The sequence below is a fragment of the Urtica dioica genome, chromosome 11, assembly GCF_054948205.1.
Source record: "Urtica dioica subsp. dioica isolate 48M chromosome 11, U.dioica_male_clone48M_v1_H2, whole genome shotgun sequence".
In the NCBI taxonomy this organism is placed as follows: Eukaryota; Viridiplantae; Streptophyta; class Magnoliopsida; order Rosales; family Urticaceae; genus Urtica; species Urtica dioica.
In genome coordinates, this window is record NC_142766.1 from 21,749,301 (window position 1) to 21,762,977 (window position 13,677).

Below are 13,677 nucleotides of genomic sequence, written 5' to 3' on the forward strand. Positions count from 1 at the left end.
AAAACGAACATTATTAATTGTTGAAGTCGGAATAAACATCTATATGGATTAAAACTATATATATTATCTTAATTTAGTATTTATATAGATAACTACCCACAATATCGAAAAGATATATCGATAACATTGTTTTCATTTTTAATGTTATTTTATTGTGTTCCATTTAACCGAGTGGGGTAAATAAACATGTGCGGTTGTCGACTATGTTGATACTGCACAAACAGATTGAAATCCCAAAACTATACGCTTCTTCAAAACTGTTTCAGTGAACAAGCTATTGATCATGTACTAATACTTCAATCACAATAAATGTTAAAATAATCCGCGTTGAAGTTTTTTTACACTATGAGTTTTAATATCTAATGTAATAATGCACTATTGTATATGTAAAACGTATAGATTGATTATTGATTTTGAGTCGAAATTAATCCTAATTATACATATTAGCCATATTAGTAATAATATTGACGGAAATAAGACTGTGATGATAAATAAATAATTAAGAAAAATAAGAAAATGAAAATAAAATAAATAATATGGAAAATAAATTACAAGAGGATGAAGTATATATTAAAACTAGTATAAATCTCAACCAATATGTATGAACAAGGTACAAAAAGAAACAAATGATCGTCGAAGCCTATTAGACGGTTTCATTAAAGTCTTTTATCGTCCTCTCACAAGTGCTGGAATACTTGAGTGTGCAAGCCTCCCATAATACAACGACAACGAGATGAGCGCTGCACTACAAGAAACATGTCCGCAGAACTAGAAGCCACGGCCAAAAAAATATTACTGGATTCTAAGGAAAGAAAAACAATTTCGGAAGTTGAGAAGAAAGCGAAGAAACACTTGATTTCGGTTTACAGGAATGAGAGGCTTAGGTTCTTTTTTATAAGGGACATCTACCATGGTTACAACCCGTAACCATCAATGCACATTCTCATTAATGCATGTTGAGGCTCATAATTTATTTTCGAACGTTAGTGTTCATTGCTCATTGGTTTAATTACAAACTAAAATAAACATTAAAAAAAAGAAGTACACAAGTGCACACTTACAACCCATGAAACCGTGAACAATCCGTTTTAAAATTCATTTTTTAAGAAAATAAATTTATGACGGAAGAATCCGGCTTAAAAATTAGACCACGAATAGGCTCAAGCCCGCTCGCCCGATTGTACGGCGTAGACTTTGACGTGCCTGTGAAACACGCCTTCTGTAAAACTGGGTCACTCTTAAAAAAATTACAAATTAGGTTTAACATTTGGCGCCAAAAGTGATCCATGGCTATGTTGTTGAACACTTCTAATCTCCTCATTTTGTTTTTCAAGACTCGCACCTTAGCCGAGATTTGTAATTGTTGCATCAAAGCTTACCGTGCTTGAAGATTAGCATATTTTGAAATTAGTCGGCCTTAAAGTAGAATCTTTAGATCAAAGCTTATAATGATCTTGTAGTTGTCAAGGGCTTGAGTTTCATCAACACAACTATAATATAATCAAATAACTTTTTTTTGTGGTTTTAGTATAGATTTAAAAAAAATTAAGAAAAATAAATAAATTCGAGAAATGTTTTTTTTAGTACGAGTGAATATAGAAATTAGAAAGAAAATCAATTGAAAACAAGAAAATTTGTTGAACAAAAAAAAGTGTAATTAGTTGCGATTTTAATATTTTCCTAATACTTGCAACCGTTATAAATTTATTTATCTAGTTAAAATTTGTAGCTAATATCTCCGTATAATTCAATGGAGTACGTAACTTAATTTTTATCATTAAAATTAAATATATTATTTTGAAAATAATATATATATATATACATATATGTATTTTCTTTTTGCATGGACATTATTATTTATTTGTTTCATTTCACCTTTATGAATAAAACAAGAAAAATAGGAGATAGAAACGAAATGCATACTCAATAATGAATGATATGTTTTTTGATCTAACTAAGCAAGCGTGAATACAATTACGTGACATGACTAGACGCCTGTGGTGGAGACTAGACTAGTTTGGAAAGAGAAGCGAGAGCGAAAGCAGTGGCGACGTGCAAGACACGCGCGAGCGGGAGAGAGTGTGGATGATGTGCACAGACAGAGAGAGAGAGACCCACCAATGGTCAGAATCAACTCTGTTCACTGCCAAACTTGTCCTATTATGGCAAAACACTCGCTTCTCTTCTTTACTTCAACTATAGTCCTTCTTTGCACACAGACAAACTCTCTTCCCTCTCTTGAGTCTTGACTAACCATTTCTGTTCATTTGACTCTCTCTCTCTCTCTCTCTCTCTCTCCAGTTTTCTGTGAGTTAAAAAAAAAAAAAAAAACTTACAGTTGTGTAAGCCCTTTTTCCTGAAAAGAGAAAAAAAATAATATGATGATCTGAAACCCACACACACTCTTACAAACTCAAACTCACCTATTTAATAAAACCTTTTTCCTCCTCAGAAGAGATATAATAAATTCAAACCACAACACCCACCCAATAAGAAACTGCAGTTCTCTCTTTCTCTCTCTATCTCTGAGTATCCACTGTTTGTTTTGTTTATGTTTGTGTTTGCTAAAAAAAAAAAAACCTCTTCCGATTCCAATCCCGATTCCAGATAATAAATAGATAGAAAAATAGAACGATAGTTTCCATAAGTAGTGAACAACTGATCTATGCTCACACAGATTCTTCCTCTTTGAGATCTCTGTAATCATTATTATATATCTTCACTCACCTGACACACACACACAAAAGCAAGCATGCATCAAATACAAAAAAATCCATTCCCAAATTTCCTCTTCTAGCGCTCGCAAATGATCAGCCAAACCCTAGGCAATCACCAACCAAAAGCACAGAAGAAAATAGAGAGAGATCCGATTCAATTTCAATCAAATCAATACATGGATGCATCGGCGAACAGCGCGATGATCCTATCGGGATCATCATCGTCGTCGTCGACGGCGACGGCGGTGGCGGCGACGACGCCGAGCAGGTACGAGAACCAGAAGCGGAGAGACTGGAACACGTTCTGCCAGTACCTCCGGAACCACCGTCCTCCGCTGGCTCTCCCGATGTGCAGCGGAGCTCACGTGCTGGAGTTTCTGCGGTACCTTGACCAGTTCGGGAAGACCAAGGTCCACAACCAGACCTGTCCTTTCTTCGGCCTCCCCAATCCTCCGGCGCCGTGCCCCTGCCCGCTCCGGCAGGCCTGGGGCAGCCTCGACGCCCTCATCGGCCGCCTCCGCGCCGCCTTCGAGGAGCACGGCGGTCGGCCGGAGTCCAATCCGTTCGGAGCTAGGGCCGTGAGGCTCTACCTCCGCGAAGTTAGGGATTTCCAGGCCAAGGCTCGCGGCGTCAGCTACGAGAAGAAGCGGAAGCGTCCCAAGCCTCCGGCGACTAATAACAAGACGATGATCTCCGGCGCCGCTGGAGCCGCTTCTCTTCCTCCGATGCCGTCGCCGGAGGGCGGATCCTCCGCCGCCTCCGCCGCTACTTGATTCTGTCGTCATCGTATGTACTGTGTAATGAATCGGCGATCACGATTCATGAATCATGACCTAGAAAATTAAATATGAATTTGTTTTTCTTTTTTTTAATGAATAAAATATGACCTAAAATGAAAAAATGATTAAATAATGAATTTTGCTTGGTTTAGGGGGACAGTGGAGTTTGTGGTGCTGAGGAGAGCTACAAACGGAGGAAGCCAATAGTGGAATCGACTGTTGTTGTACTTTTACTACTCTTTCAGGCATATCAGTGAAAGAGAAAAAGAAGAAAGGAAAAAAAAAAGTAGTATTAGTGATTAAATTAAGATTCTATATTTATCAAGAATTTGTTATTGTCCTTATTTTCTCTCTGTAACATATGATATTATTGTTATTATTATATATGCTTCTTTTCCTTTCCTTTCTCTCTTCTTAGTATTGCAGGTCTTCGTTGTTGTTGATGATGATTTTGATCCTTATAGCTCTTCATATATACATACATACATGCATGCATGTGTGTGTATAGTTGATCATCGTGGCTTTATTTCTATCTTCTGAACAAAAAGGTAATTACATTTACGGTTATTAATATGATGATTTATGTTAGAATTGGTGATATATATCTATGTTTATGTGGAGATAATAATATCATTGGGTAATATGTTGCTAGTTAGACATCATTGTGAACATGAAATGTATATTAGAATAACACAATATTAAACGCATAGGTTTGGCTCAGAGTAGTAATTTTGTGTCTCCTGGAAATAGGATATTTCCTCTTTTTCTTTCATGCAGAGAGAGAGAGAGATGACTTCTGATGTATATCTATATATGTAACCTGTGATCAGTTCAGTTTTAGGACATGAGAAAATTTGGGGGAAATTGAGGGTCACTATTCACTATAAGTAGTCAAATCTGGGTTAGGTATATTAGTTTATACACAATCTTATGAGATCTACATATAGGAAAAAGGACAAAGCCTAGATGATCTTCAGACGCAATCTGTCTACACAACAACAAAAATAACATCATCTCTTTGAATATATTCTTAATTTGTGAGTTACTGTGATGATGGACAATTGTAACTGGCTTATTAAGGTGTATATGACTAATTAATTATATATATAGTAGCAGCTTATTATTTCAGTTTGAACCACTGTGGAATTGTGAGTACGTAGATTGAACAATATTTATCTTTGTGAATATGTAGAATCTCTGACAGGTCCACTGGCTAGTATAGGGGACTCAGATTCTACATATTTGAAATACTGTGCATGGCTCAATGTTGGAACTTATGGTATATCTCAATTTGTGAAAAATTCATGAAATTTCTTTGGCGTATTGTTTTCAGTGGCTATCGACAGTCAAATTAGAAAAAAAAACACATTTTGTTTTCTAAAAAATTATGTTGGTGATCAGTTTTTTTTTTTTTTTTTGCCAACAAATGACATTTTCTATGATTTGTTAGAAAACGATTTGTGATAGGTGGTTGTAAATTAATTGCTATACTTAGCCTTGTGATAGTTTGAAAATGTGCTCTAAATATATATATTTTCGATTTAGCTGTCAATAATATTTGTGACGTGAAAGCCAAAATTTCGGTAAATTTTATTATAAAATAGTTTTTAATCCATAATTTAGCTATTTTATGTGATACGGTAATCAGCATAAATACTTCTTAAATTCCTAGTGAATTATTAACCAACACTAAACAATAGCATTAACAAACAGTTTTTCCGTCGAAAATCACATTCCATATTTCTCTACGAATTGAGTTCATGTTTTAATCAGTAATAAACATTTTCGTAAAATCAAAATTATGAGCTAACCAGGGCAGTTAAAATTTTGGATACATCCCTTGTAGTTGACTATTATTTAATTAGTTAGTTAAGAGTATTTAACAGCTAACTAGTTCTTACTTCTTAGTATATATATGCTCAAATAATTTTTGTTTGAATGACAGTACTCATTGGGGTTCTAAGCGGTTCCATATACTTCCATTGCATCATTCGAGCTTGCTAATTAATAATGTGGTTATTTGAATGTGGATGCTTAAACTTTATATTAAAAGTCAATAAAGTATATACTATCCGGTACTCGTTAGGTTTAATTTTTAGAATTGTTAAATGATTTTTTCCGCACTTTCCGATACTCCATGACTGGCGTAATATAGACATGGAATAATATGGATCTCAGCAAGAGTCTTAAAATGTGCGCTAAAAAAAAATAATACTCACTCACGTACTTGTTGTGAACTTGTGATGATCATTTTTATATATAATAATAATCGAAATATGCGAAACTCTGACAATTTTCCAATGGATTTGATCCTTTGGATGTTTAAGATTAAGATAACACATCTACAGTACAGACATATTTGGAATGTGTGTTTATGACTTTTTTTATATAAAATTCACTGTGATGGCCTGTTAGAAAATGAGTGGTCAATTGTAATCACAAAAACCCCAAATGAAAAGCTAAGCTAACTAGGTCATGAATAGTGATCACGGTACAAATTTTCATTATCAGTTCAGAATTTGTATATATAATGCCAGGTGTCAGCCAACATTTAGGCGTAGTTTCTGTAGGCTTAGCTAGCCTTAGACATCGCATCAAAAAGCACATCGCCGATCGACGTGTAACAGCCGTGTACATGCACATCTAAATTTAATATACCTATATATTTATTGTGGTTGTTTCTTGATAATGTGCGTAACCAAATCTATGTTAAAAAGCCATGACTGTGATGGGTTTTTTTTTTCAATCCTTTTTGAGATATCAGCTCTACCTAGTCCCGTCTATGAGCGTTAATAAGTAGGTTATAGCTAATTTGATGTTTGACTAACGAAAAGCTTTTGAAAAATGACCTATTTATGATTGCTTATTTTAGAGCATAATTGAGAATTATTGGGCTCTAGAGTCACCACAGTGCAATTAAACACTTGAATATAACAGATTTGGCCCGTCTCTGATCGCACGTCTTTTAATATATTATGAACATATATGCTTTCACACGCAAAGCGTCTCTAGTTCTTATAATCATCATATCAGGATTTATGTAAGCAAAAATCTTAGTTGATTGCATATATAATAATGTTTAGATAGTGCGTGTGAAAAGTTAAATCATAACAAGAAATAAATCAGATATAAGAAGAGGCTAGCTAGTTGGCTTCTTTGATTCTTCAATCTGTAGAGTTGAACAGAATCATAGTATATATATTTTAATTATCTTTCAGTTGGTTTAAAGTTTAAACATTTGTCATCTGGGTAAAAAAAAAAGTTTTGGTCAATCAAACTTTATATTTAAAGCAACGGAGGGATCGCATGAGCAAAGGTATGTGTCTATAATTAAAAAAAAATTATTACTAGCTGTTATAACAAAACTATATAAAAGTAGAACCAGTTGGTTTGAATCATGACTATATTTCCCTAAAAAAAGACGGAAAAATATATTGGATCTCTAGTTAGAGCATCTTTAATGGTTTAGCTAAATGTATTGCTTAGTTAAATAGTATTTTTGCCACATAGATTTTTCTAGAGCTAAATAGTTAAGCAACTAGCTTAAATTAGCTAATTTGTTTAGATTTGCTTAGCTAAATCAATAACCAATATGCAAAACAATGGTTAAGCAACTAGCTAAACATTTTTTATATTTACAAGCAAATCCCTACAATTATTAAGCAAGAAACCATTATATGCCTTTCTCATTTCATAAGCTTAATTATAGCTGACTTTTTTTGTTTGTTATTGATCTCGTTCAGTGAATACCCAATGACCCTTTGGTCAGAAAGTGATTGTTATGTCATAAGTATCCGTTTATTTTAGTTTTAAAAAATGTGAATGATCAACCAATTGAACAGCTATTAATCCCATCGTCAACGAGCACTGTTTGAGTGCAATGATGATTGATGCTTTAGATTAAAATTATAGTGCAATGATTTAACTCTATTATTAGCCTATACGCGTGGTGTAGATGTCCTTGTTCATAAAACAAAACGAACGTCAATAGCATAGAATTTACATTGGAAAAAATAAAGAAAAATGTTTTAATGCTAATTTAAGTTGTCATCACTGAACGCTTACCAACTGATCAACCTATGAATAATAAAAACAATTTCAAATATATATGTATATATATATATATATCCTACTTTCGAATACAATGAACAAATATGACATAATTTAAATAAATTTATTCGCACTCGACAATAAGGCAAATATCAAGTCCATTATGTAACGAATAAATATTTGTTGATACATTTGAACTTTGATTTCTGTCTCTTTCGCCTCAATCTTTGAAAGCTCTCAAAAAATAGGGAATATTGGTGTGTTGAGTTCTTAAACTTTAAGAGAATATATGGAACATTAATTTTTTGTTGGGCTAAGTTTTTAGTCTTATTTCTTTGTTTATTAGTCAATATCTCCTGCCATGTCCATGTGCGTTCGATATCACAAAAATTAGGGTAATTGAAGTTCAGATTGAAAATACAAGTTCTTGTTTCCCGTATATGAAATGCATGATATGGCATTTGAAACATCGAAGCTGGATCACACCAATCATCTCCGCTAATGTAAAATTTGAGAATCACGTGATTATTTTCTGGGCTTGAAAACATGCTTTAACATGATTTGTAAAATTAAACATGATTTGTAAAATTATAAGGCGAATGCGGTATAAAATACGGATTAAATAAGAATGTTGTTCTCCGAGCTCATGGCTAAAAAATGCAGTAACTAAATGAATCAACGTTTTACATACTAAAAACAATAGAAAAGACTCCAAGCATATCTCATCGACATGGCACGATTGGAAATAAGTAATTTAAGCATATCACATCCGGGCGAATCAGCAAGAAAGGAGTTCAAGCATATCTCATCCACGTAGTAAAGTTTTCGTTTGTTAAGAAATATCTCATCCACGTGGCACAGCTGTAAATATGTTCCAACTTGTACATTAGAAATGCCCTATGAGTGATGTACTTGAAATTATTGTTCAAATCTCATTTGAGTGGCACAATTTTAAATACATTCCAAACCTTTTCTTTAAAAAAAAATTCATTCAGACGACGCGATTGTAATTATCGACCCACATGTAATTTGAGTTGCGTAATTGTAATAATTGGCTAATGTTATATCTATTTGACCGGTACATTCGTACAATTTTGGCCTACTTTCAAGTTGCATTTGAATCCATCTCGGTCGTGTCTCAAATACAGAACCTAGTAGAAATCATAAAAGAGATTCCAACAATGAAAATGTAAACTATCTGTTTGTATGAATCAAAACGTATGAACAAATACAAACAAGTAAATACTAAATGTAATGTTTGTTGCCCGAAATGTAATCGCGTTGCGTCCGGACAACCATGGTTTCATTATGGGACTTTCTATATCCGAACATTAAAAAGGCTAAAGGACCCATAAGTATATATAACCTCTTAAGAAAAAAAAATGTATGCAATGCTAATAAACAGCACCGTACATGTAAACTATCGGTTATGAAATTTGGAGCTTAACTCATGAGTTTGGTTTGAGTAGGATTAGGTTACCAAAAAAAATTGCATCCAGTTTTATAAGATTAATAAAGGTCTGTTAAGCGCCTCACGGCTATGTCATAATATATATGAACACTTGCCCCGGATCGATCAGAATTGCTCTAGTGAATAACTAAAGAAAAAAGATATATGTGAGATAGAAGCTAAAAAACTAAGGCTAAACATCTTTCATAGGCTCACTAATTACTTAACTATTGGCGGGTTTCTTTGTATATGTTGTCCGGAAAGAGGAGGACTCAATGATTATTCGTTCGCCGGAACCAGAAACTAAAATTTTGGTAGAGAGAGACCCCGTAAAAACTTCTTTCGAGCAATGGGCCAGACCATATCTTAGTTGTATTCCTCCTTATCATATTAGACGACAATTTTTACATATTTTGTAATTGTCGAAATCTTTAGTCTTTTTTATTTTCGGGCGGAACATTTGTACGTATCTCAACTTCTAAATTAAAAAAAATAAGAATGGAGGAAGAAGATCTATAAGTACTCGCAAAGGTTATTTTATTTTATATTTTTTTTTACTTCGGACACGACCAACATTGTTTTCCACATCTCTAAATAAAATTGTGTTAACTCTAAACTTGAAATAATCGTATGCACCTAATCTCACTCCAAGTTTTTGTGTTCAAAATAGTGTAGTGTTAATTTATGTATAATTCTTATGGTATGTTCCAAAAACTTAATACTCATAGGTACATAAATCTATAAAATTAATATAACCTAATTGCAGTCTAATATAACAGCTTTTGGCGTGCAATTCGTATATAAGATTTTTTTTTAAAATAAAACGATATAATTTCAGGTGAAAATGGAATAATGGTTTCATCCCTTGAGAATTGACGTTGGATATCAGTAATTACATAACAATTTAACATGTTGCTTCAGAATAATAAATTTGTGGGGCCTTAATTATAAATATATAAAATCTATTGTGGTTATACTAATGGATATAGATCGTGCAGTACAGTCTTCTCTGCAAAATATTCAAATTTCTTTTCACAAACTATTTTTAGTTCAATTTTTGAAAGAGAGAGCGATTAAGTTTTCGAACCAAACTGATATGCATGATAAAGATCGTAAGAACATTGGCCGTTCAAGTCCCCTCGAAAAGACGTGCCATTGAATTGTATTATAAAACCAACCCATGGTTTTGTGTAATTAAAACAATATACCATTCCTTTGCCGACAAAACAAATCAAATTAGTTATAGATAGGAAGTTGAATATATTGTTTCATCTTTTATAATTCTATTTCTCCACATTTCATTCTCTTTCAAAAAGAGAGTCACATATATATATATATATATATATATATATATATATATAATAAGTATCCACCTAGCTAAATATAATTTGAGGACAACACACATATTATATAAATCTTTTTCCCCTAAATTTCTCTCAATGAATGTCTCTCTCACTTTCTTTTGCACTCCAAAAGATAATGTTTTTTAGTCACAATGACCTACACGCATATCTCTCTCTCTCTAGATTCTCATTCCTTTCTAACAATTGGTCGTGTCTCATTCACACCCTTACATGAAATATTATATATGATTCTAAATATAATTGGTACTCGAAGAAAAAAAAATATATAAAAAAAATATCAAAGCATACCAACACAAACCACAAAATTACTAAAATAATCACGTCGGCCCCTATAAATAAGCATTATCATAAGTTCATAACGACATTTAATAAAAACAATAAAATAAGTGATGTCAGCCACTAGAAATGTAGGGTGTGTCATGTCAAAGTGCACAAAAAAAAAAACTCACTCCAAAGGGAGGCACGGTGGGCAAGGCTGGCCGTACAAAAAGATCCCGTAATCTACGGGGCCATCAAAGTGGGACCCACATATCTTGACACGTGCGTCTCTCCCGGGCCCCGCCTCCCACGTGCGCTCACGTGGCCGTCCTAACTTCTGTCGTCAAAATTTCAACCGGGACCCCTCTTTGCCAACACACGTGGACGTCTGACAGTGGTTGGATTTTGAAATCCCTCGTGGTCGTGGATGAGCTGGGCCCGTTGATTTTTTTGATGGGATGTTTCGTCCGTACAAAACAGGTAAAGGAATGCATGTGAATAGAGGAAAAATATTAATTTCCATCTTGTGCGGTTACCGTTATTAATATAAGAGGTTTTTTTTTTTTTTTTTAAAATAAATTAATATAAGAGTTTTATTACCAATCAGTTCAATTGAACGGTTGGAATTTCATGTTTGCTAAAGTTTCAATCTCTGTATAAAAAAATAGTTTCAACTATTCTATTATTAATTTATCCCTATTAATTAAGTAATTATGTTTATTTTCGAAAAAAAAATCAATTTCTTAATTAGTAATTATGTTTATTGGTCTTTCTTCTAAAAAATCGTCGTTTGCTCTTTCCAAAAATCGTTAGTTCTCTCTTTGATACAGTACTAAAATAAGACGCGACTTCGGAGTTTCGCAACTAAGTAGTGATTTTTTTAGTGTAAACGGATCAACAAAAACGGTGTTTTTCACTTTTTGTTTGCGTTTATTTACATATTTTTCATAAAATTTTTGTAGAATTCGTTTGTTGTCGTGGTGGTTTTTCATCTTTTCTAACCCCTAATCTAATCACTTTGCCTTAGATGAGTTTGTAAGATTTTTTTTTTCTACAAAATTGCATAGTTAATAATCAGTAATAACAACTAAAGTGACAATATTTTGTCTTCGATTGATTTTTTTTAATAAATTTTCAATTACTTTTTATTAATTATTATTATTAAGTCGCTGATTTAGTATGACTTTTGGTTTTTTTTTTCTTTTGAATAGTCATTAAATTTTCATTAATTATCGCTAATTATCGTTAATAAATTACTGTGTTTTCCGATTTTTGGTCCAATAACAATTCTAATTTTTTTCAAATGAGTGGAAAATTGAAGTGTAACGATTTTTTATTTTATTTTTAGAAATAATTAATTGTGTCTATTTATAAAAGTATTTACTTAATTTGTGGGATTTCTTTTCTTTTCTTTTTTGATTTATGAAAATAAACCACTACGGACATGTAGGTAATAGATTAACATGTCATGGTTAATTAGTTAAAAGTTTTAAAATGTGGACTCTGACTGAAATCTAATGTTTCAAAATGACTAGATTACTAGATTACCTTAATATAATGGGTATATACATATTTCTCAAAACAAAATACATACATATATACGAGATGTATGATTTATATACATATACATATACATATACTGGATATGTATATTTATCTTGAAAATTTGGCACTTAAATATGATATATAAAAAAACGCATAAAAATCATTTTCTTTACAAAAAGTTTTAAATATGATTTGTTGGATTGATATAGAAGAATTTGGTGCTACTAATTATTCCCCTAACTACTTTTAATATTATAGTCAAAGTTTCATTTTATTTGAAAAAAAAAATTCATCGTGCTTCCAAAATCAACTAATTAACTAAAGAGTAAATTATATAGAAGAATTTGTTGCAACTAACCATTCCTTTACCTCTTTATAAGATTCTAACCAAAACTTCATTTTATAAAAACAAAAAACTAGAAAAATAGCCAATTTAAACGTTTCATATTGTTAAATAGTCAAGGCTTGATAAATATTAAGTAAATAGCCATAAATGATGACGTGACTTAATATGGCAGTGGCTATTTACTTAATATTTACGTTTGTGAATATATAAAATTGGTTATCTACCTAATATTTACAAAACATTGGCTATTTAGCAATTCTCAACGTTTAAGTCGGCTATTTTACTAAATTACCCAAAAAAAGTCACTCATGACTCCAAAGTAAATTAAATTAACTAAAGATGATGGGTTATTGAGTTATTTGTCTAATTGTCCCATTAATATATTCTTGATTAATAAAAGGATTATTAATAATTATAAAGTTATAAATAAATAACAAACTATGACACAAATTGGAGAACACAACTTTTAATAAGATTTTTTTTTTTTTTACTGAGCACGGTCTTATGCAATCGTTGTCGAACATTATTTTTGTGTTTGAATTATGTGTGACAGATCATATTATAGTTTCTTATTAATTTTTGTTTTAAGATGTATTTTTTCAATTATTTATATCATGCGGTATTGATTCTATTTTACCAAAGTTTTGATCAAGGATTTAAATATTGTTACTGATCAAATATCGATACTCCAATTTTATTGAGATACCGATTACCGAGAGATATATCGATCAAGATTTAATAGTTATATGAAATACCGCTACCGACTTACCATTCAGGAAAATGTATAGAGATACCGAATACGACGGTGATATCGACGGATCTTTTATAAATATATAATAAAAATAATTATATATATATCGTAGCTTGCAGAAAGTCACAATTCCCTCGTAACTTGACATTAGATTGTGGCAGGTTCATTAATAATTCTAAAAGAAATGAGAATTAGTGTTGAAAAAAAATCAATTTATTAATAAGAAAAAAATTTGCATCGACAATTTATTTTCTGCCGAGTTATAATTTTTTAAACGCTTGATTTTCTTAAACACTTGACGAGATTCTTATGCGATATAATTTGATAACGGCTAGATTTGAAACCTCGGTTTTAGTAGGTGTACGGTGAAGTGAAACGGATATAGACCACCTTTTTCATGTCAATTTTTAATTTAAT

General features: G+C 32.1%; 1 protein-coding gene across 1 annotated transcript; it reads left to right on the forward strand.

Moving 5' to 3' along the window:
- Positions 1 to 2,215: 2,215 nt before the first annotated feature.
- LSH2 (LIGHT-DEPENDENT SHORT HYPOCOTYLS-like protein (DUF640)) lies at positions 2,216 to 3,898 on the forward strand. Its single transcript, XM_089629796.1, has 2 exons — positions 2,216 to 3,503; positions 3,649 to 3,898. Exon 1 carries the CDS (start codon positions 2,807 to 2,809, stop codon positions 3,488 to 3,490), a length of 684 nt encoding a protein of 227 aa, XP_089485922.1. The 5' UTR covers positions 2,216 to 2,806; the 3' UTR covers positions 3,491 to 3,503; positions 3,649 to 3,898.
- The last annotated feature ends 9,779 nt before the right edge of the window (positions 3,899 to 13,677 follow it).

Coding starts and splice junctions, on each gene's coding strand:
- LSH2 (XM_089629796.1), top strand. CDS start 2,807: ATGATCAGCCAAACCCTAGGCAATCACCAACCAAAAGCACAGAAGAAA.